General features: G+C 37.2%; 1 protein-coding gene and 1 long non-coding RNA gene across 4 annotated transcripts in view; one reads left to right on the top strand and one right to left on the bottom strand.

Annotated features, from left to right (window-relative positions):
* Positions 1–12,497, bottom strand: part of Ankef1 (ankyrin repeat and EF-hand domain containing 1) — a 30,765-nt gene extending 18,268 nt beyond the window's left edge. Inside the window, exons 1-6 of one of the 3 annotated variants that reach the window (XM_076570708.1) lie at positions 12,194–12,497; positions 10,829–10,999; positions 7,077–7,468; positions 2,487–2,703; positions 1,424–1,573; positions 698–821 (exon numbers count right to left, since the gene is read on the bottom strand). In XM_076570708.1, the coding sequence (XP_076426823.1) occupies positions 698–821; positions 1,424–1,573; positions 2,487–2,501 (289 nt within the window). In that variant the 5' untranslated portion in view covers positions 2,502–2,703; positions 7,077–7,468; positions 10,829–10,999; positions 12,194–12,497. Of the gene's footprint in view, positions 1–697; positions 822–1,423; positions 1,574–2,486; positions 2,704–7,076; positions 7,469–8,383; positions 8,499–10,828; positions 11,000–12,193 lie in introns of those variants that run through there. The other 2 variants (XM_076570706.1, XM_076570707.1) reach the window with 2 other exon arrangements.
* A 23-nt stretch (positions 12,498–12,520) lies between these two features.
* Positions 12,521–19,396, top strand: LOC121828854 (uncharacterized). Its single transcript, XR_006071485.2, has 2 exons — positions 12,521–12,681; positions 18,514–19,396. It is a non-coding gene; the product is annotated as an uncharacterized LOC121828854 (long non-coding RNA).
* Positions 19,397–24,072: the final 4,676 nt, after the last annotated feature.

Below are 24,072 nucleotides of genomic sequence, written 5' to 3'. Positions count from 1 at the left end.
TATATCTCCACTGAAATTAAGCTTTACTATTACTATTACTATTATTTACTCTTACTCAACTAGTGGGTAACTAATAAAAAGTGCATCTGTTGTAAAATAAAATAAAATTTTAAAAAAGATGTCAACTAAACAAGCAAGGAAGAACAATTTTAAAAATAAGTGCATCTGTGTTGTTCAACTAACTAGTTAGTATTTCATGGTAAGGAATTTTCTAAAGCATAGTGTGTACTAGATAACTTGTTCCTGAGCTTTGAGAAAAATCTATATGTTAAGTGTTGTTTATACTGAAAATAGTCTATAAATTTTTTCCTTTTATTTTGTTTCCCAGAAAGTATTTCCATTATAACTACAAATTATTCAGACATGTTATTTTAATTTGACATGCATTTAAAACGTAAAATAATTGAAATTTCAGAAAAAAATAAAATTATTTTCAATGTTTTTCCTTCTTGAGATTGATTTTGGGACTCTTAAAATAAGAATATTAATCAATTTTAAGCATTTTAGTGTTTAGTTAATCCATCAAACACTTTTGGATTTCGGTTTTAATTCCTCTTATTACTAGATTCATAATTCAATGAGGAAAAAATTCCATTTTTATCCTATGTTGGGTGAGGATTGGTGACTGAAAATTAAGTAGATGATAATTGGTAGGTCTGAATTCTCTAGTCATTTATGAGCTATCAGACAGTTTTACCTCGCTGAGCTATATATTTACAGCAATCCGCAAAGCCACCCATAGCAGCATAATGAAGTGGTGTGTTCCCATCCATTCCAATCAACCCCATGTCTCCATTGTAGGCAAAGAGAAGCTTCAATATCTGCAAAATAAACAGGGAGTGGAAAGATAGGAATGCTCATTTACTACAAGAAGATTGGCAGCAAGACCTGTGCTATCCAATCTATTGTCTATTACCACATGTGGCTGTTGAAAATTCAAACTGAAATGAATTTTTAAAGTTCAATTCTTTAGCTTCTTAGACACATTTAAAGTGCTTAAAAGCCACCTATGGGCTAATGAGCTGCTGAAGCATAGAAGTTTTTCATCATTGCAAAAAGGTCTATCAAGCTGCCTTGTTGCAGATGACAGAAACAGCCAGGCACCAGTAGCTATCAGGGGCATAACACAGCATTGTTCTAGGTAGCAGGTGTGTTAAGTGTCATAGTCAACTACATAGAAAAATATTACTGGTAATATTCAGTGAATAAGCTAGCAAATATATATATAGACAAGTTAGCAAATGCATAAAACTGTAAAGAGCTAGGATATGTGGTCAGAGTTAAAGTTTTACATTTGGAAAAATCAAGATAAAACAATGTAATAAACTTAGAAAAAATGCCTGTCTTAGTGTAACCTACACAAAGGAGAGAGAAAAGAAAGAAGTCTTTAACAGTCAAATTTAAAGCAAATAGCAATTATTACATCAAAAAAGCCTCCTTTGGCAGCAAAATGAGCAGCATGGTGTCTATCATTGTCAAATGTATTCACTTCACCTCCTCTTTCCAATATGCCTCGGACTATGTCCACCACCCCTTCTCTTGATGCTTCCATCAAAGCCGTGCGCCCTGTGGACTGGACATGAAAGAGATGAAATGTTATTTTTATTTTGATGCATGAACCATGGTCAATACAAACATGGATTGAATACACTGGATCTTGGTTTTGTGCTAATGGTCTGCATTTTTATTGGTTTCTAAAAAGGAGGAAGAATTCAGTCAGTACTGTGTATGACTATGTGAAATGGAATTTTAAAACTAGAGTCAAGGTTGCTCTGCATACCCCAGTAAGAATGTCATGCAATCAAAGCATACTTCTATATAGAAAGAAGAGTAAAAAATGAAGTGGGTGGACAGCATGTTAAAATTAGGCAGCATTTGTGTTCTAATGAGAAAAAAAAATCTATTTCTGAATGTCTGGAAATGATAATTACAAAACCTGAAAACCCCAAAATTAGCTAGCTCAGGAGAGGAATCAAGATATGTATATGAGAGGCAACAGAATTTTCTTTTTATGGAGATACATTTTTATCAGGTGCCAATGATACCCTTTCTATTTGCTATAAAGATATTTTAACAATATGAATACTTAGGACCAATTTACCAACACAATTAGCGAATAAAGTGTAGAATGGCAGGGACGTAAAGACAATGAAGTGTATCATCTTCAGCACTTTGTATAGAGATGAACAAGCTAACCAGACAATTTTATCATGTCTCTCCCACCAAAACTACCCCTGCCTTTATTCCTATTTGTTTTGTTTTGACATTGGGTCTCCCTATGTAGCCCTGTCTGGTCTAGTATGTGTAGACCAAGCTGAAGTCTGCCTGTTTTTGCCTCTCAAGTGCTAGAACTAAAGACATGCATCACTATGATGGGCCCCAATTTTATCATGATCAAGTGCAAAACAAAATAAAACAAACAACTCCCTTCAACAACAAACCCAACCACTTGACTGTGTAATATAGTAGAATAAAGAAATATTAACCACAGGGATAGTCATACTGAGTTGATAGCATTAGGATTGGCTCCTTTCTCCAAAAATGTCAGGCATAAATCCTTCACATCATGTGCTTCTTCACAAGCTCTGAGGAACACTGGCTTTCCTTCATAGGTGATGTTGTTGACATCTGCACCATGATCCAAGGCAATCAGTGCACAGCGATAATGCCGCTTTGTGGGTAAAATGCAGTAAAACAAAACACCTATAGAAAAACAGTTCCACAATGAAAATTCCTTGTCCAGTGCCAAGTGGCCAGTCTTGAACACATAATACATACACGTGACATTATATGGACTACACAGGTTGTATTTAATAATATACTTATACATATGCATATATATATATACATATATGCATACACTAATAACTAATGAATGAAAAAAGAGGCCATAAGTTTGAAGAAGAGTGGGGAAATGGTAGAAGGGAGGGTTTGGAGGGAGAAAGGGGAGAGGAGAAACATTGTAATTAAATTAAATTAAAATCTTAAAAGGAAAAAGAAATTATTAAAAATCTATATATATTTGAATCAGGCAAAAAAGTAGGAGAATTAAAAAGTTCATCAGATGTGTCTTTGACAGGGCTAGAAAACATTTATAAATGTTTATAAATTAAAATGTTTTTAATTATAAATCTTACAGGACTTGAGCTAGGGAAGAATTGGAGCACTGATATGTGAATCCTTGTTGGCCCTGGGATTTAACAATTTGTGGTCCATAACCCATGTGACCGTTCAGCTCTCCAGGGCTGTGTGACCCAGGAAGTTTCTTGGGTATGATGAGTTCCCTTTGAACCCATGGTTATAGAGAGTAGGCTCTGGATTTCATAACAGTAAGAAGAAAAACCAAAGCCACTCTACCATCATGATAAATCTCTTTGTTCCACCAGAAAGGGGAAAAGAAAATACAAAAATTTTATATCCAGCCAAGCTGCTGATCATATGCAAAGTCAACACACATGACTAAGGATGTAAGAAATCAGTGAGTGAAGTCCAAATGAGTGGGCTCAAGTACCATATATAAAATCCGAGTTTACCAATAGGTCTACATGTGTGTAAGAATCTCTGCCATCTCTTCAATCATAGAAATGAAGCTAAATTGCTGAAGGGATTCTAGGTACAGATAGATAATTTCATTATAATGTAGAAATTATGTAACAAAAATTTGGAACAGGGAGGGAAGAATAGATACTATAAGCATATGATATTTTCCATCTTCTGCTGGAAATCATGATACTTAAAAAATATAAGGAGATAAAAGAAACAACAAGGTATTAATTGAGAGGATGAAGGGATTCATTGGAGAGCTAAGTGATTATAACTGACCATAGAACTGAGTGGTGGGAGGTTCTTGTAGCAACATGATTCTTCACAAATAGAATCAATGGATAACAGCAGTAGAGGATAACAACTAACAGTTTCAAGGGTGCAGAAAGCTAGCAAGTTAGCCATTAAGAAAACTAAAAAACTATTAGTTTTATAAAGTAAAGAAAAAACCCTAGAACATAAAACACATAGGAAAATACTTTTGTATATATACACACACATACTGTAACTTCATAATATAAAATAAAATGACAGTTCTGAAGCCTAATTTATGGACACTTAGACACATACAGAGTAGATAAAAACTACACTATTGAAAGTGAAGTTATATACAAAATAAAGCCCTAAATATACTTCATATAAGATGACACACCTAAAATAGGATTACTCAGACATTTGGAAAAACAAAGATGAAACTAAAAATGTAGTTCAAAGATAAAGGACTTGTCTAGCTACCCTGGGTTTTATCCCCAAACTATAGAAGAATTTAGAAAGAAGGAATGGAGGAAGGTGAAGGGGGAGGAAAGGAGGGAAGAATGGATATCTGGATGGAGAGCCAGTCAAAGACATAGTTAAAAACAGAAAATCAGAATTTTCTAATATATACAAAACATATACAGAAAGTAAGACCTGAGCCAGAGGGTCAGGGAGTTTGCTGTGATAGTGTGATAGTCTCTTAGTGATATTAGCAGCTACACCCATAAAGTCACAAATACGACTGCCCAAACATGAGCTGAACCAGAAAAACACCAATGGGCATGCCGAAGATGATGGGGAAAAGCCCATAAGGCCTCAACCCTACACAAAGAACTACAGACAACTGAGGAAAGGTGTAAGCAGGAGAGATGGCTTTGCTCAGAGAAGAGTACACCAATTGGTTGTCCAGTGCCAAATGGTCAGCCCTTAAAACATACACACAAGTAACAGTATATGAACTGACCAGACTATATTCTGGAATATACATGTAGAGACATACACACATATGCATGCAATAACAATGAGTGAAGAAAGAAGCCATGAATTTGAAGGAGAGTCAGAATGGACATATGGGATGGTTTGGGGAGAATATTGTAAATACATTATAATCTCAAGAATAAAATACAACTTAAAAAGGAAGTCAGAGCTGACCAAAACAACATAACAGAGAACCAAACCAAATCCAACTTTGAATGTAATACTAGACTTAAATTTCTTACAGAACCCTAAGGTGCATGTGAAGTGCATATTTTGCAGTAACCTTTGTAACTCATAGTTCAAAGCCGACAGTCTTTATCATAGCCTTTTAATGACCATTTAAATATTCTGTTTTCTTGTCCTGTAGAAATACCATGTAGCCAGTCAAACTTCAAGCAGCAGGAAGCAGGATGTTAATGTCAGAGATTACCTTGGAATAAATAAAGTCGTGGCCCCTAGCTGAGGATGTGCAAGCCAAATAAGGCTCCCTCAGAGGGAGGAGACAGGGGCCTTGTGTTAATAATGAATCAATTTACAAGATTACATTTCTCTTAATTCATATTTTGTTTCTCCCCATGTTACTTATATTGTTTTCCCATATGTTCATATTTCCCAGTCTTTTATTAACTTAGTACTAATTTGAATGAGTATAGATGTTACCCATATGGCTGTTGTATTTGCTACAAATATTTATTTGACCTTGTTCCCAATTTTACATCTTTAGATTTTTATGTTTTATAATGTCTCATTCTGATATACATCTGATTTATATATCTTGTTTCCAATGAAGAAAATAAACTTTTCTTCATTACAGTGCTTTTCAGTTTATTCTACACAACTTAAAGTATGTTTGATGCCATGTGGAACGACTGCTACACAGTCAAATACACACGCAAAATTATTTTGACTTTGTCCCCACAGGAACAAAAGAAGATGCCTCAATTTGTTTTATTCAATGATTATCTAATGAATTCAGTAGTGGGACCAATTTTACATGTGTCATTTTTAACATCCCTGTGATTCCTTAGTTCACAGAAGGCACCTCAGAAAATGGCATTCTATGGAACTTTGGGGTGGGCAGGTTCTCACCATGTAACACTGGCTCAACAGAGTCTCACTATGTAGAGCAGCCAGGCTGGCCTGAAGCTCACTATATAGGCCAGGTTGTCCTCAAACCGCTGTGATTCTTTTGCCTCTGCTTCCTATTTGTGGAGATGATAGGCATGGACTACCATTCAGCCATTATCTGAAGCTCCAAAGTTGTGCTTTCAGTACTTAAAAACTTAAACTGTATTTGACCTCTAAATGTATCTGAAGTTTATTTTGCTGTGTGGCTCAATTGAAAGCCATATATCAAATATCAAGTTGGCAGTGAGTGATGAAATAAATTTTCCTTCTGTCAGAAAATATTAACAATGTAAAATGGGACTCATTTCTTCAGTGTAGATTAGTGTCAATGAGTTTGTAGTTGTGGCAATCTTTTGGGACAACTAACACAATCTACCATTTTATATTGAGTCTGTTTGTAATTATTTTGTTAATTTTCATGAGGTTGGCTCAACTATGACCTGGACTTCAACTAAGCAAAAATCCCCAGACCATGTTTTGAGACAGATAACTTGTCAGTGGAAATATACATGTAATGATTCTCAACAGCCATGTAATATTTCAAATATTTCCAAGTGTATTAAAAATTGTCCTTACAAAGTTGGCATTTAAGAAAAATCTATCATAGTTTTCTCAGGATCTCAAATGCAGTCCTTCCTAACCTGGAAACCAGACAGGACAAAATCCACCTAAAGTCCTAAGTCTAACACCATCATGTTCTAAAATGTAAGAAATGCTTCTATCTAAACAAGATTTTACCCTTCACTATAGATGGTTATAATACTGACTGCATGTGTAAAGTTGGAAGCTGTCCTCACTTGAAAGACTGCCAAGCCAGACATGGAGGTCCCTACCTGAAATTTCACTATCTGAGAGCTTCAGGCAAGATGACAGAATTCAAGGTTAGCCTGAGCTGAGACCAGTCTCAAAAATTAAACAAACAGTATAATAAAAGAAACTATCAAATATAGATCAACCTAGTTGCTTTTAAATGAGTGGCTTTCAGAACTCATTTCCATATGAAATTCTATTCCTAAAGTGTTTCAGGTTATGAAGAAGCCATGTATTTGGGTACAGCAATGGGAACTGAATCTTTTACTTAAGATCTTATTTCACGTCTAAAGCTTGGAAACTTTCTAGATTTCTGGCTACAAAGTGGGCATGCCCTGCTGGACAGAATGCTGGAGCTTTACCTTTTCCTTCATTATCAACTATCGTCATATCTGCTTTGGCTTTGGCTAAGATTTCCATTGACAGCTCATGGCCCAGCTCCGCAGCCCTCATTGTCGGCGTGCAGCCCATGTGGTCTTGCACATCAGGGTGAGCGCCGAGTCCAAGGAGAAAGCTAACCATGTCAATGTCATTGGAAACTGAGGCTAAGTGGAGAGCACTAAGTCCATCAACAGGTTCAGTGAAGTTGATTAGCTCAGGGTATCCAAGTCTGGTCAGCTTCTCTATCTGCTTCTTGTCTTTGTTGCGAACACACTGAAGAACTCTGTAGATCTGTAAGTTCTCAAGTCTCTTGTCTGCTAAAGCCATGTTAGACGTTCACTTCTTAATAATGCTTTCTGGACTAAGACGAAAACTACAGAGCAAAAAGGGAAAACAAAGAAAGGTTAACTGTTACTGTTATTTTTATTAAATTACAGTATTTTAAAGCTCAAAAATGAGATTTTTAAATATTATAATTTAGTCTAACCACTTTTAGAAAATATACATAACTTAAAAACATGCAGCTTGTAAAACATTAAAATATTTCAGTTTTCCCAGAGTAATTAGTTCTAGTTTGTGTGGTAGTTCCCTTGTTGTCACGCATAACGTCTCCTCACTGCCATAGTGTTTACATTTGCCATGAAGAAAGTGAAGTTAACCGATATGGGTTTCCATCTGTGGCTCACACCAGTAGTTCCCCTACACTGAAGTGTACACATAGTTTAGTCATGTTCATGAAGAACCTGAGTCTATCGGGCTGTGTGAGGCACCAAAGTTAGGAGGGTATAGAAGTCATGAGTGGTCACAGACAAGCATTGGAGAAACCAGGACTGTTTGCAGGGTTGCCTCCTCAAAGGAGAAAATTTAATAGCTGTTTTCCACCCAGAAGGCTTGGAGCGGATGTTGTTAATTACCTGGTGACTTTGCTATTTGTAGAGCCAGACATTATCCAAATCCTCCAGAATGTTAATCCCAGACTCTTCTTTCCCTAGACCTTACCTTTAGCTTTGTTTCTCAGTCAAGAGAACCCATCCTTAGGGGAGATGTCACATGTACTTTATAGCCTTCTGACCTCTTATAGTATCTCCTTCAGAGACCACAACAGATCTTTGGCCCTTAAGCTATAGAACCCATCTTCATTGTAGAGATCACATGTACTTTGCAAAAGAATTTTAATATAGTCATGCCTTAAGCTTTATTGTGCACATGGGATTGGGGATAATTGTTGTTACCAGGAAACTTTTTTCCAAAATTGTACTGGATTTAAATATGTCTAAAATAAACTGACCTGGTATCAGACTCCAGAAGTTTTGACCCTGCACTAAGTAAGTCGTGGTGACCCAGGTTTCATTTTTACCTCACCCAGAACATTTCACTGCCAGACACAACACTTGCTGAGACCCCTGTAGGAGGGATGATTCTTACATTATCTTAAGTTTGGTTAAGGCAGCTATGTGGAGGAGAGACAACTAAAATTTTCATAAGTAACATCAATGTTAAATTGAGCACTCTAATGTATAATTTCACCTCCTTAGAAAAATTATCAAGTTTTCTAGAAAAATAATAATTTGATTGAATAGTAGGCCTTGATTATAGATATGCTCAGCTTGCTCATATCTTTCCTGGAAAAAAAAAACACCTCATTATCATATGACGAACTAATTTTAAGTAGGGGCTGTCGTTCTGCCGCTAGTCAAGTCCCACTGCAGTGAACCATCTATCTCCAGGTGTACTGAATTACTTAATTGTATACACCTAGGTGATGCTGGCCAATCAGCATCCTGAGGGCTTTCTCTAGCAGAACTATGTAGAAAGACTGTCACTACTGAAGCTACCAAGCAGTGGGTTTTGCCACTGGGACTATTGCAGAAAGCATACATTCAAATGTGAGGACAAATTGTTGGCAACAGCTGTTTCCTGAGCCTCACTGTGTCAGAAGCCCACCCCACCTGCACCTTATATCAAAAGCTGCATGAGAAATCTGTCTCCCTTCTTCTGTATGTCTTATCTTGGCACCAGGCAGCTCGTTGTATGTCTTACTGCCTCCACAACAACCCCTACATTCCATTCTCTAACATCTGCACTGGAGATTTTCTATTTTACTACAAAATCAGCAAGTATACACATTCTTTTCCCCCACCACAATCTGCTACTTCAGCTACTTGTTCTAGGGTAGAAAAGTGTACCATGTGATGCTTCGTTCCTCCTTCATGTCTCCATAGGCAACCAGGCTAGGCCCTGTTTCCTGTTTCTTCCTTTATCATTGCCCATTCCTCTACTGTATTCTTTCCTGGCTCTTTTTTTATGACATCTCATTGCTGGAGTGTCTTCATAGGGCACAAGGCCCCCTTTTTTTTTCATCCTTGAGAACTCTGTGACTAGCGTCATCTCTTGACCTTTTTCTCAGTTTTCAGCTTTTGATTCTTCACTCTCAGGTTTATGTAGCCCCCATGAGCTCTCCCTAGAGTGACAGAAACTATTACCCATCTGTATCTGATGGGCTTCATTAACATGTCATAGCCAGAGGCCAATTGATAGATTCTGGGAGAGAAGGAACATTTCTCTTTCAGGTTGTGACCCTTGGTAAGTTGTCTATGCTCCAGCAGATGGCCCTATACTCATGCATATACGGCAACACTAACTGGACAAAGTGGAATACTAAAAAATAAAGTAAAGAAGATGACATGAAGGATGACATGTTGAGGGATATCCAGGGGTAACTGAAGGGGGGGAATGGAGGGAAGATAGTCATAATGTATTCTGTATATGTATGAAATTCCCAAAGAAGAAATTACTTTTAGAAAGAAATATGGCCATTGCAGAATGTATAATACTATCTTGACCTTCTCCACTTCTTCCCATTTCTGATAATGGTACCAACAGCCATGCACTTACTCAGATCAAACCACTAGAGTTACGTCTCATTATTTTTCTTCTTCATATACAACCCCACTCAACACCTAACAGCAAATCTCATGACCTCTGCCACCAGTGTATATTTTGACATCAACTCTGCACTAGTGTCCTAAGCCAAATTATTGCCAGACTTCCAGCTTGTCTAAGTACTTCTCTAACAGATCTATACATTCCATGATTTAGACAACTTATAGAAAAAAGTCCTTTTTAAAATGTAGATCAGATAAAATCATAACACGCTTTTGACACCAAAAGTTTTGGGATGATTTTCTAAAAATGCAAAGTGTGTGTTCAATGCCCAAACACTCACCACCTAGGGGCTACCAATAAGATTACCAATACTTGCTTGATTTCATATCTACCCATCCCTTTATCCACTGATTAAGCTCAGTTTTTGATGCAATTCAAAGTAAAGTGCAGACACATTCTAATATGCATATCCTGAACTTGAATCTATTATGTATTTGTATTCCTTCTCACATTTTGGCTATATAATGAAATGAGCAAATATTAAATTTGCCAGCCTGGTCTACAGAGTAAATTCCAGGACAGTCAGTGCTACACAGAGAAACTCTGTCTTGAGAGAAAAAAAAAAAAAAGATGAGAGAAATATATTTAACTTATGTGTCTTTCCCATTAGAATCTGGTCATCATGGAACATAAGATTTATAATACTGTTATTTCTCTATGCCCTAGAACCTGAATTATAGGAGGTATTTAATGAGTACTTTCTCAATGCTTAACAGCTTCAAGTTAAAAGAACTGAAGAGGCAGCATGAAAGAAAACACCGGGTTTCTGGGTTGAGCCACTAGATACCTGTATCTGAAATGGGCTGTTCATGGTGGGCTCCACATTGTTTAGGCAGAGTAGAGAGCCCTTCGGCATACTGAAAGGATAGACAAGCTGATATCCACTTTCGAGACGTCAGGGGAGATGTCTGATCCAGGTCCGTGGTGGGTTATGAGGTGTTCAGCAGTTACAGGGCAGCTGAAATGGAGTCAAGAGCAACTGTCAATACCAAATCCAGAAGGCCAAGCCGTTGCTTGTCCTCACTCTTCTGCCCTTCTCCCCTTTCCTGCTGAGATATCAGCCACCATATAGCTGAGAAATTGATGTCCTGCTTCCTTCCGGTAGGCCTTCTCTCCCTTTCTAGTCTATCTCTAACATATGGTGGACTAGGAAACCAGAAAATGGAGTTTGTTCAAACTTTTGTACAAACAGACTTTGAGTAAACCCTGGGTCCATCACCCACCTGCCTTTCCAGCATGGCTTACTGACACACATTTCAGATGTATTCATAACTCACTTGTGGAGTAGTGTCATACTACACATATAGACACATACGTATGGAATAAGACAAAATGCTGCTAAATAGTTTATTGATTAAACTGAATCAAACCTGCTTTATTTGTGAGGACAGGGACTCAACAGTCAGACACTTTGATATTGTCTAATTCCATTCATTAAAAGAAAAAATGCTCCCCGTAAACACAAACCACAAAAAACTGACATCATGACTCAATTAGGCTCTGATAATGGGTTCAGAAGGTCCCTAGTCAGTCTCTGGGCTGGAAGACAGTGGCATGTAATTACAGTGTCTTGTCTTGAGTCCTTTATTTGGAGTCTGAATATTCTTAAATTATATAGAATACCCACCCCGTTTCCATTCCTCCCTTCTCCTGTATGCTTTCAGATGATTTTTCAGGAACATTTTCTTTTCATGGGGAGATGCAGAGACCTTTAAATTCTCCACAAGGTCCACAGTATGGGTGGTGCATTAGAAAAATGGATGAAGCCACACGTGACAGAGGAGTGTAGGAGAGGGGAATCAACTCTTCTGCATCCATTTCACCCACTGGTTGCATTCTTGGACAGGTTAACTAGAATAGTCTGTTTTCAGTGACTTCATCTGTGAACTGGGGATACACAAACGTTGTCACTTTGTGGGGCTGCCTCAAAAGGAAATGAGAATCCTTGCAAAACATTTAGACAAGTCCTTCAGGGCAGTCTGGCTACAAATAACCACCAGCTCTGTGGGTTTCGTTTCAGCCCACCCATAGACATCGGTGTACATTTGTGGGTTTTTCTCTGTTGCCTTCAGTTTTGAATCCCAGAAAAATCCAAGAATGAGAAGGGCAAGTAGATGTCATTTCACAGCAAAGGGTAGGGTACCAATCTCACCTTCTCGTCCTAGAGGCGATCAGAAGCGGGATCTCTCAGAGTAACTGCGTCCCTGGTCTTGTGAGGGCCTCGGGCCCCTGTTCTCTGTCGCCTGGGACTGGCCCGAGCCAAGGCCTTAGGCCCCAGTATTGAATGGTGTCCCTTCCGGCAGAGCAGGCCAGCCTGCGCGCAGGCAGCAGCCAAGAGTGTGTGTGTGTGTCCGCCAGCATGCGACCAGGTGATCATAGGGGGCGAGCTGCAGCCGCCAGGCTGGGCCCACTGTGAGCTTCACCCACGCGCAGCCTGCTGCCAGGGCAACCACTCAGGTACGCCACAGGGTGGAGCTTACCCTAGGCCCCGCCCACCGTGGGCGGCGGAGGTGGTTTAGTTCCAGCTAGGATGCTTCTACACCTGAATCCAAGGAGTGGAGCACCAGGACTGCACTCTTCCATTCTGTTCGCCCACCTCCTGCCCTCAGTCAAAAAAATAGAAAAGTGAAGCTGCGTGTGGTAAATAGTAATAATTAAATACACAATAGTTTACTGAGTAATATTAAGTAAAAGTGAAAAATGCAACAAACTGTACAAATGAAAAATGATTTTTTTGCTCATACATTCCTAAAACTATTTATACACAATGGAAATATCTTTATTTCAGAGCCAGCCCCCCCCTCCCCCCCCCACGCACACACACCATTTTGGAGGGAAAATTTGAAACTTTAAGGTGAAGGAAAAGCCTATATTTTAAAAAAAAAAATTATATTTTTGTGCATGAGTGTTTTCCTGTGGGCCTATAAGTAACTATGTGTGGACAGTGCCCGCAGAGGTCAGAAGAGCGTGAAGCATCCTCTGGAACTGGAGCTACAAAAGGCTGTGAGTCGCCACGTGGGTGCCTGGAACCAAGCCCACTGGTCTTCTGCAAGAACAGTAGGTGCTCTTAACCACTGACTCATAACTCCAGCCCAAACTTTCATGGTTAAAATTAAATAATTTGGCCGGACGGTGGTGGTGCACGTCTTTAATCCCAGCACTTGGGAGGCAAAGCCAGGTGGATCTCTGTGAGCTCGAGGCCAGCCTGGGCTACATACAGAGTGAGTTCCAGAAAAGGCACAAAGCTACACAGAGAAACTCACTCAAAAAACAAAACAAAACAAAAAAAATTAAATAATTTGAAGAAGTTTCTAAAGTCAAATAATTCCTGACACCCAGCCTTCCTTATCTACCACAGAGATATTGTTTTAAGGATTATTTCACACAAAAATACTAAATGATACACAGATAGTATGATAGTATGAAGAACATGAATTGCAATGTGACTAAGGAAAAAGAAAACTGGAAAAAGAAAGGAAAAAGAAAGGAAAAGAGGAAGGAGTAGAGAGTCAAAGGCATGAATATAAAAACCAGGTTTTACCACTGGTCACCTCTGTGTTTCTTCCTGATACTGTACCCTCCTCCTCCTGCCCTTTGAACTTTGTATTTAATGTCCCCTAGCATCCAGAACTGTGTTGCTTCGTGTGAATGGTTCCCTAAATCATGGGTGTTTAGAATGGAATCACATGTTTATAAATTGTAATGAAATGGAGAAAATAGCTGCTATGATAGCTTGTGTCTGGGACTCCTGTGCACTTTGAGGGCCCGAGGCCGGAATCCAGGCCTTATAGCAAGTTTAAGGCCAGTTTGAGTTTCATGAGACCCTGTCCCAAGAACAACAACCACTACACAAACACACACACACACACACACACACACACACACACACACACACACGCGCGCGCGCTTTACTTAACAGTTGCATGCTATTCCACTGCATTATTATTCATGCTCCTTTTAAGCCAGCAGTACTATTGGTGGATATTCAGTGTATTTTCAATATTTGCCATTAAAACCTAAGCTTCTAGGACCATGTTTACTCATAGTTTTTAGGAAAGTAAGTGCAAAATTTTCTCTAGGGTGTATGTTAGCAGTGAAACTTCTGGGACATAGATTACATATAATATCAAGAAAATGATAACGTGTTTTTCTTATTTTGGTGACACAGTTGATGTCAGTGGTAGCCTGGTTTAATTCTGAAATCCATGAAATTGTAAATATGTACATGTTGGAGGATTCACATTTAGAAGATGGAAGGGAACAGATTAATAAGTCTGTCAGAACTACTGACTGGAAGCTGACAGAATCTAACACTTAGGTTCTACCAACATAAAGTATGAATGTAAAACAGAGCCCTGGCTAAGATGTCCATTAGCCTAACTTGTTCTATCTTTATCTGGTGATGAGTATAATATTTTATCTTTAAATTAAAACTATTTTGAATTTAAATGAAAATAGTATTCATATAGTCTCAGACATGTCCCTAAACATGTGATTAATAAAAATTATTTATTGAATTACTTCACACATGTTTATAAAAACTGTCATTAAATCTCCATAGATAAGCTGCTTTGTTACCAGAAGCTTGGGAATTTTTGTTGGTTGGCCTGGAAAGCCAACCTTCAGTAGATAGGCCCTAACCTGTTAGTTAACTCATAAGGCATGCCTGTGGGTGGTGGTATATTATTAGAAATAAACCGTGTTGAGGTTTAAATGTATGTTGACATGAGATTGAGGTAAAGCTGTCGAAGGTGTTTTGCTGTTACTGTCTTCTTTTCACAGTTCTTTACCAAACTGTCTGTCTCTTCTAAAGTCCATCCTTGCCTCAAAGCTCGCCCTGTTTCGGAATGTGCCTCTGTGTGATGGGAAAGGCTGCTGTCAGGGCGTCCTGCACAGGGATTTAAAACTGTTTGTTGTACAAGTAAATCACATGTCAATGACAGATACATTGTATCTTTTCAAATGATAAATAAAAACATGTCCAACAACTTTAAAGTGAGAAATAAATTGGTCGACAATATAAAACACCACTTCATTCTTCCATCTGCAGCTCACCTTCACTTTTAATTGCAGCAAGTTTGAGCCATGTCTTGAATGAGGGCTGAAGAATGATTCTTTTAGAATATGAGCAATTTGTGCATAATTATATTCAGATCAGAATCTACACTTTCTCTAGCTTAGAGAAAAGCTATTTTAGGATCTCATGAGGGGAATAAATACCTTGGAAGCTCTTGCTGTGAACATTTTTCTCAGCTTGTGTCTTGATTCTTCTGAATAGTCTCATCTATTTCTGAGGCTTTTCTCTTTTTCTGAATTCTGAAATACTTAGATTGAGTGGGATTACTTATCACTTGAAGATGGACAGAATATTCCGGTCTGCATTTCTAAGGGTACACTTTTAATCACAATTTCAAGTTCTTGCACTTATCTTTGGGGTTTATACTTATGAAAAAGATCAGTGCTAGTAATTTATAATAGTTTATGTAAGTTTTCAAATGGACTGGCATATGACTGGCAGTGGTTCATTTTATAATTCCTGTAGCTTCTCAGATGATGTGGTAGTGTCTTTTACTTTCTTGATTATAGGTCAGCTTTTCTCTTTAATCTGAATCATAAGGGCTGCTTTATAGAGCCTTTCAAAGAAGGCACTTTTATGATATATCTTTTCTAATGTATTTTGTTGTTTTGAATTTAGCTATTTTCCTTTAATATTTCATAATAGCACCATTCATTTTATATGTTTTTTATTCACTAATTTTAGGCTAGAAACTGTTTTCTCTCTAACACACTTTATTAATGTAGGCCCTAAAGGATATATGTTTTTCCTTGAACATATTTTCATTTGTGTTTCCTGGTCTTAGTATTAAGTAGTCTTTTAATTGCTTCATAAAGAACTGAAATATTACTGTGCCCTCCTCAATGCCAAGATGGAGTATGCTGCTTAATTTTCAATTAATTAAACTGTTGATCATTTGGAAATAATTTAATTTGCTATATTATGATCAGATAGTGGGACTATTAACTGACTTTAAGAAATAATTCATAAAAGGACATAAAAAGTATATTATGTGGAAAATGAAATTAATGTATTTAATCAACTTCATTATATTATTCCATTTTCCTCTGTATTTGACTACTTTTTAAATATGTTCAATTCAAAATATATTAAATCTTCAGTAATAAGAATATTTTATCACACTCTTCTTTGCTAAGAAGTTTTACTTTATCTGTTGTTGTTTCCGGGCACATCTGAATCCCGACTTTGGTCTATTATAGTCCCTCTTCTGTTCTCAGGTAGAGTCGTGGTGATTGATGGGCTTTAGTACTCAAGTCTGGCTATTTCAGAAACATTTCTGGTTGTCCGTGTAAATCTGTGGAAAGGTAAAAATTTGTGCTCCCCTGAAAATAGTGATAATATTGTGGTGATGTGGATTATTTATATAATCTCCTAACTCTCCATTGAGAAACACAGCTCAAATCCCTTCCATTTCGCACTCAACACATCTGGTTTCTAATAAGGATAATGTAGTGGAACAGACAGGGAGACATCAAAAATGAGGGCACAAGAGACACGATGGCTTCTAACTCTGAGAATATTGATATGAGGCCAGAGGGGAACTGAAGCCTCCAGCCAACAGCCATGGCCTAGACACCCAGGAAGTAAATCCTTCAGCTGCAGTCTCACTGTTCCATGTCTCCAGTCTGGAGCCACCATCTTGAATCCCAGCAGGAGAAGCCCAGAAGTAGCCCCTCTTTCAGAGAAGCTGAGTCCATAGAAACCAGGAAAATGATTTCTGCTGCTTTAAGCCATGAAGTTTGGGTGATGATTATTTTAAAGAACAAATGGTAACATATTCACTTCTCTGGAGGATGATGAAGAATTGATTATAGATCATGTATGGAACTGTGCTCTTGGTTTTGCTATGGGATTCAACAACTTACACTGGGAACTTCTCTGTTTTAAAACAATAAACAAACCAGTCTTGTCCAGGCTGGCCTAAACCCAAAGTTCATGTTAGCCTCATGACTTAGTCTCCAGAGTAACTGAGATTGCAAGTATGTGTCATCATGTTCCACCATACTTTTCTTTTGTTCATTTTTAATCCCTGAACATTTCTGTCTGGATCATTTGTTTGTGAGTAGAGTTGTATATCCAGGATTTACCTCAGATGGGTACTTCAAGGCTAGATTCTCTGAATTCTTGTAATCTGTGAATACGTCTACTTCACTCTGATGAGTATCTTAGTATGTGTTGAACTTCTGGGGTCATGTCCTTTGCCTGAGCACCCTAAATGTTTCCTACTACCCACAAACACCTCCTATTTCCCTTCAGTGGGTAGGTATTTTACTCTTCTTGAACATTTGGGGAAATTTCCTTTCTACTTTGTATGTAAATGATTGCTTCTTCCTTAAGATTTGAAACATTTTCCCTTTGTTATTCTGTTTTTGGAAAATAACCAGGATGTATTTAGGCTATTGCCCTATTAATTTTGTCTAGAGACCAGGCGCCTCTTTTAGTTTACAGATTTTGGTTTTCAGCTGAGAGTACATTTGATTTTAGTCATTTGTTTAATTTTTTAAATTTTAATTAGTTTCTGTGAGCACTGACAGCTCAAAAACTGGCAAGAGGGTGCTTTGAAATGCTTAGGAATTATTTGGGGACCTAAGTTAAAATGTAGATTCTCATTGTGAGGACCTAGCAGGCCAAGAAGATACCTATGCATACAGGTACGAGTGATGCTGGAGATGTCAGGTTTTTCTTTCTAAGATCATCCCACAGCCCAGGTGATCATAGGGAGACTCCATGAAGATTGGCCATGAAATGCTTGATTTGTCCTATCATGCTGCAGGAAATATCAACAGATGTGGTTGGGAAGGGGAGAGTGGAGAAGGCAAAGTTTGGGGAAGTTACTGTTTGGCTCTTGTATTCTTCCTAAATACAATCAGGCCACTCGAGCAGAACAGAAGTCTGCACATGCATCTCCAGATAAGAGGCAATTACCATTTATATGTCATGTATTCCAGAACTCAGAGATGGTGACTGCATCTTATCTAAAGACTTCCAAAAACAAGAGGCTCCATGCAAGTTTTAAGCCAACAGATTGGATGAGTAAGCAAGGCTAGCCACTTCCAATTTATTCTTTTAACCTCTTAGAGGGATGCAAAAATAGGTTCCCAAGAATTTCTGCATTTCTAAAGGTGATCTCTGATACTAACTAATAAGTAGACACTGTGAGCCACTCTGGCAAAGGAGCAGTGGAACAACAGGAAACTGTAAAGTAAAAACAAAAACAAACACAAAACAGAAAAATAAAATAACAACAACAAAACCCCCCAAAATCTATTGTTTGTAGGCTTGGATGGGAAGTGCTAGCTCAAGTAAAATAAAGTCTAGACCCACATGTGCATGAGCTATGTTAAAGCTTGCACATCAGTAATTGTTTACATATCTGGTTCTCCCTATCTGCCCAGTTCCTCAGTAGAATCAACTGTCGACTTCATCAAAAGAGGACACCATGGTCCAGCTGCTCTACCAAGATGCCATCACTGACCATCTATCAGAACAGTTGATGGGTTCCATGCTAATACTGATATTGCTTGGATTTCATTGATCTATTAGTTAGGATTCTCTAGGGGAACAAAACCAATGGGATTAACATACAAAACATTTAGTTAACTCTAAATTTAATAAAAATTTAATGTCTGTTAATAAGTATTTAACCAAAAAAAAAAAAACAACAAAATCACACCAGAGAACTGAGAACCCAGTAGTTATTCAGTCCTTGAGGCTGAGTGCTTCAGCAGTGGGAGTAGTCCCACAAAGACTGTCTTTTTATGAGGGTAGGCTGTCACTAGTCTCAATCTAGCGACAAAAATCTGGAAGGTTCCTGGAGAACTGCTGGTCCCTAGTCCAAGATGAAATTTTGGAAATGCTTGTTCTAGTATCATCAACAGAATCATCATCATCATCATCATCATCATCACCATCACCATCACCATCATCATCATCATCAGCGGCAGCAGCAGCAGAAACAGCAGCAGCAGGAATAGAGCAGATTAACAGAGTTGTAAGAGGGAAGGCCAGGCAAGCTAATGTTGAGATGATTTTCCTTCTGCAATGCTCCCGTTACTTGGACTGCTGTCAGAAGTTGCCGTTCACAGTGGGGTGCATATCATCACATAATCATCAAAGAGATCAGGATGATTTTTCTGGTGCATCTCCTACTCAGGTGATTTTAATTTGTGGTAAATGGACATTAAAACCAACCAACATATTCAAATAAGTAATTAGAATGTTTTTCAAGAACATTCTCAGTTCAGTGAAGACTTTTAAATAAATAATAATTAAGCACTATTTTTCATACTTCATAACACCTGTCCCCTTTTAGTGTAATGATTGCTGTTTCTTATCATGTAACTAGATTTGATTTTTGTTTAATTTTATATTATTTAAAGCAATTCGTTTGCATCAGAGGCTGCATATAGGTATAACTATGGACTAGGAACTTATTGATATTTTTAGTTTCTTTTCTCATAAGCAAAGCTATACCAAATGCTGTTAAATTAGCCTACTATTTTAATAACATGGAGAGAAAATCCTAGCATAGACTAGATATTGCATGTTAAAACTTTTAATTCTTTCAAAACCAAGGGAAATGGAAGCTATAAAAAATGGGGATTAGTTATTGAAAAGATGACCATGGTTCCATGACTTGACTGGAATAATCTAGGTCACACCCCATTAGGAAGTGTTCAAGCATCTTCTGGCCCTGAGATGAAACCTCTCAGCACAAAAGTCTGCCAGCCCAAACTAAGCAGAGGAAATCCCAAGAACTTGTGTTTTAGTGATTTTGAGTTAACTGAACATCCCATATTTTAAGCAATTTTGAGATAAGTCTCTTATCTATAAGAAAAATACCTCTTTTCAGTATCATATCAAGTAGTCATCTTCATTGTCTCATTCATTTAAATGAATCTTTGACTTATGTATCTACTCTGTATAATATAAATATGGTTTGAATAGCCATCCAGAGATTATAGTTGACCTGAAATATGAAAGGTCTATATTAATTGATAGCTATGGTCTCCCAACTATTTTTTACTATTCAATATGTATGTAAATTAAAACTACAATGTTTTGATTAGGTTTAAGCTCAGCTGTGAAATTAATATTAATTGTTAACTTACTGCAATTATAGAAAATATTTTTTATTAGAATCCCTGGGGAAGAAAAGCAAAATAAACTGCTATAATTCTAAAACAATTTATATGCTACACATCCCAGAATTTAAAAATATACCTACAAAAAGTATAAGATTAAGATTGCTTAAAAAATTAGATCTTCCTGAAACAAAACAAATTAAATATTTGCCCAATCTCAAGCTGATTAGATATTTATTCTCAATGTATTTATAGCTAGTGCTTCTCTCTGGTTGAAGTAATTAAAGTATATTAAATATTCAAATAAGTAATTAGAATTTTTGACAAACATTCTCACTTCAGTGAAGGCTTTTAAATAAATAAAATGTAAGCACTATATTTTCATACTTTATAACACTTTTCCCCTTTTAGTGTAATCATTTCAGTTTCTTATCATATAAAAATATTTGATTTTTATTTAATTTTATATTATTTAAAGAGGTGCTTTTGGGTCAGAGGCTGCATATAGGTATAACTGTGGACTGGGAACTTATTGATTTGTTTATTTTTATTTCTTTTCTCATAAGCAAAGCTATACCAAATGCTGTTTAATTAGTAAATAACTAAGCTTGAGGGAGAAAATACTGTGGAGATAATCCGATTGGTTTTGCATGTTCTCAGTCACTTTCCTCATGGGCCTGTCCAGCTTCACCAGTAACATCCATGATGTTGCTTCCATTACACAACATCAAGCAGCAAAATGATCATTGCGCTGAAAATTTATTTTTCTGTGCTGTTTTTTGCAAATTTAAAGTAACTCATCTTCAAACCAATGAAGATATTTTTATAGATAGAAGCATTTGAGAAGGAAACTACTGTTTTGTTTTGTTTTTAAAAATACCCTTGTCATTCTCTCACTTTTTTTATTATTTTAAAATGTTTCTCAGATAATTTAGGAAGACCATCAAGTAATGTGTATTGTGTTAAACTCTGATATGTTTTTGAGTCAGGGTTTTGTTTTATAGCCCAGGCTAGTTTTGAACTCTTGATCCTTCTGCTTCTGCCTCCTTACTGCTGGGATTGTAGACTCCTGGGAGCCATTGAGTGGTTCCTACACTTAATTTCCTCTTAGTTTCTAATGAGACAGATCTAAAGAAGATGAAAAGCCAAGGTAGCACATAAAAGTGATGGGACACATTACCGGGATTTTGAGGAGAATTGAAGAATTAGGTCCCTTAAGAGTACAATAAGGTCAAATATTCTGAAGTGTTTATGCCCTAAAGTCAGATCAGTGATCTAGAAGGTATCACTCCTGGAACTTGTTGAGCATCTTGGTATGGTAGGACAGTTATGTGGGACAAGAAGTGTTTGGAGATCAAGATCCTGAAAAGACTGAGATCTGAGATGGGATGTCCTTTGAAAGACCTGAGCACAGGAGGAAGAGTATTGCACTTGGCCAATTTTCCTGGCATGTTTTAAAAAACTACAAAAAACAAAACCACAAGGCTCATGGTGAGCTTCCGGACAGTGACCTTGATATCATCAGTAGTTGGAATGTGTCTGATATCTTTGGTACTGTGAGATGAACAATATTGGAATGTGTCTGATATCTTTGGTACTGTGAGGTGAACAATAACACCACCTTAAATAAAATCATTTTTGAAACCCACCACTGTGTAAGACTTCTGACCCAATCATGGGGATCCAGTGGTCTTGCTTCCTGTGTACTGTACTTGTGTAATTCTGGATCCATATGTTTCTTTCTTCTGTCTCGTGGTGGTGTTAGTGGCTGAGCTGGACAGGCACTTTCAGGTGTACACTCCTGTGATATTGCACATTCAAAATATACTTTCCTATTTTCGGCTAAAACTCTATGATGCAAGCTGAGCATGCCCGGAGGCATTTCTTTCCACCATTTGAACATTTTACATATGTGCTCAGTGACTTTGAGCTAAGCTCACCCAACAGTTTTCTTTTTAAATTAAAACCTCGAACTAAGAAGGCTTACAAATATATTCCTAAATTAAGCATGCTTCCAGATGCACGACCCCCTACGACTGCTTTGGAAATGACACTCATGCTCTCCCTGCCTCCTGTAGGTCAAACATCTTTCTCTAGTCTTTATGGTGTGGGTGTGCTTATTTTGGCTTTGCATTTACCTGGATGTAAAACCACTGTGTTGGGTTGAAAGGCATGTATTGCACTTGTTCAGGCATGGGTTTGTTCTAGAACACACAAGATGATGAACACTAAAGTCTTGTAGTTTGTGGAAATTTTAAAAAACAAGATGTTTGCTTCTGCTTTGGACATCATCACATCACTAGCCTTCCATGCTAACATAGTGGTTATATACTGATTTTTAGAAAACAGGAGTGAGGTCAGGAAAGGAGAATGAGTTAAAAATACAGAACAGATTAATTTGAGAATTTACACAGATAAATCTCTTTTCAATGGACTTCAAGGGATTCTGCGTTTAATTTGCTCACTAACTATTGTTTCGTTACACTTTAAGAGAGAGGAGTACGTCATGATTGTAAATGCTACACTGAATTTGGCTATATCTATAATTATTCACATTCACACTAGGCCTCATAGCTTTCCTTTAGTATCAGACTTCTTATAAATCCTACATGACACAATAATACATAATTCATAAAATTAAATGGCATAATTGGACATGGTAGAAACTGAGAGCTATCCAAGGTAGAGTCAAAAGAGAGAAGACACTAAATAAATCTTTTGGGTTCCTTCATTACTCAGTAGAATTGTTAAGTTAGAAACACCAAATAGTTTGTTCAATATCATGGGAGTAATTGATGTCAGATCTGGAAGCAGAAAACAGAAAAAAAAAGGTTTGAAAAGTCTATTCATTATAGGATCTACGTATTGTAATTTTTGATGCTAAGAAAATGAAAATACATTCAAAAATAAAATGGAAAGTCAAAAATCATCAGTATAACCATTTCAAATGGCTTACTTCTTCACAAAATTTGGGGGAAAAGTAAGCATCATAGCATCCTAAATTAAATGGTTACCTAATAATAGTAATTTTCTACTGCATATAAATTAGAACACTCTTATATTATCTGATTGCTTCATCTTACTTAAAAACATTTAATCCATGTAGTCAACTAGTAGCTTAGTTTCAGAGACAGTTTTCTACTATGCTGCCCCGAGTCCTTACTGGAAAGTTAGCAGCTTTATGTGACAGAATGAGGGAACATTGTGTTGAAATGTCTCTTGGACTGAGTTTCTCAATATAGCAGTATTTCTTAAACTCTCATCATGCTTAAAAACAATCCAGTGTTCTTGCTGAAGATAGAGATTTTTAAGATGTAAGGGCACTGATTAGAAATTAACAAAATGGCATTTATAATGCCAAAAATTGGAAAAGTTTTTAACAAAAGTGCAAGACATATAAATGGACACTCTTAATCAAGACTGACAGACATCTCAAAGACTAGATCAATGGTGAGAAAGTCCATGTTTATAGACTGACAGGCTCAATTTTGTTGACACACTAAGTTCCATATTCCAAACAGTGCTCACCAAAAATCCCGAATGTGGTTTTATAGACATTAACAAGTCAATATAATACTTATGGATATACAAGGGACTTGGAAGAAACAAAGCTGGTTGTCATTAAAAAGACTAAACATAGCAAGACTGGTGGAAATATGGAGAAAATAATACTTTCCCACTCTCCATGAACTATAAAGTATGTAACAGAGTTGCCAATAGTCCCATTTCTGGACATATATCCACGGAAATAAATCAATATGTGAGAGATTGCTGCACTGCCATCTTTATTGGAGATTTATTTATGATAGTTGAGAAACAGAAATGACCTAGTGTCTATCATATGAATGGACAAAGGAAATGTGCATATGG

The sequence above is a fragment of the Peromyscus maniculatus genome, chromosome 4 (assembly GCF_049852395.1).
Source record: "Peromyscus maniculatus bairdii isolate BWxNUB_F1_BW_parent chromosome 4, HU_Pman_BW_mat_3.1, whole genome shotgun sequence".
Taxonomy (NCBI): Eukaryota; Metazoa; Chordata; class Mammalia; order Rodentia; family Cricetidae; genus Peromyscus; species Peromyscus maniculatus.
Note: the sequence above shows the minus strand (reverse complement) of the source record. Positions and strands in the feature narration are given on the sequence as shown.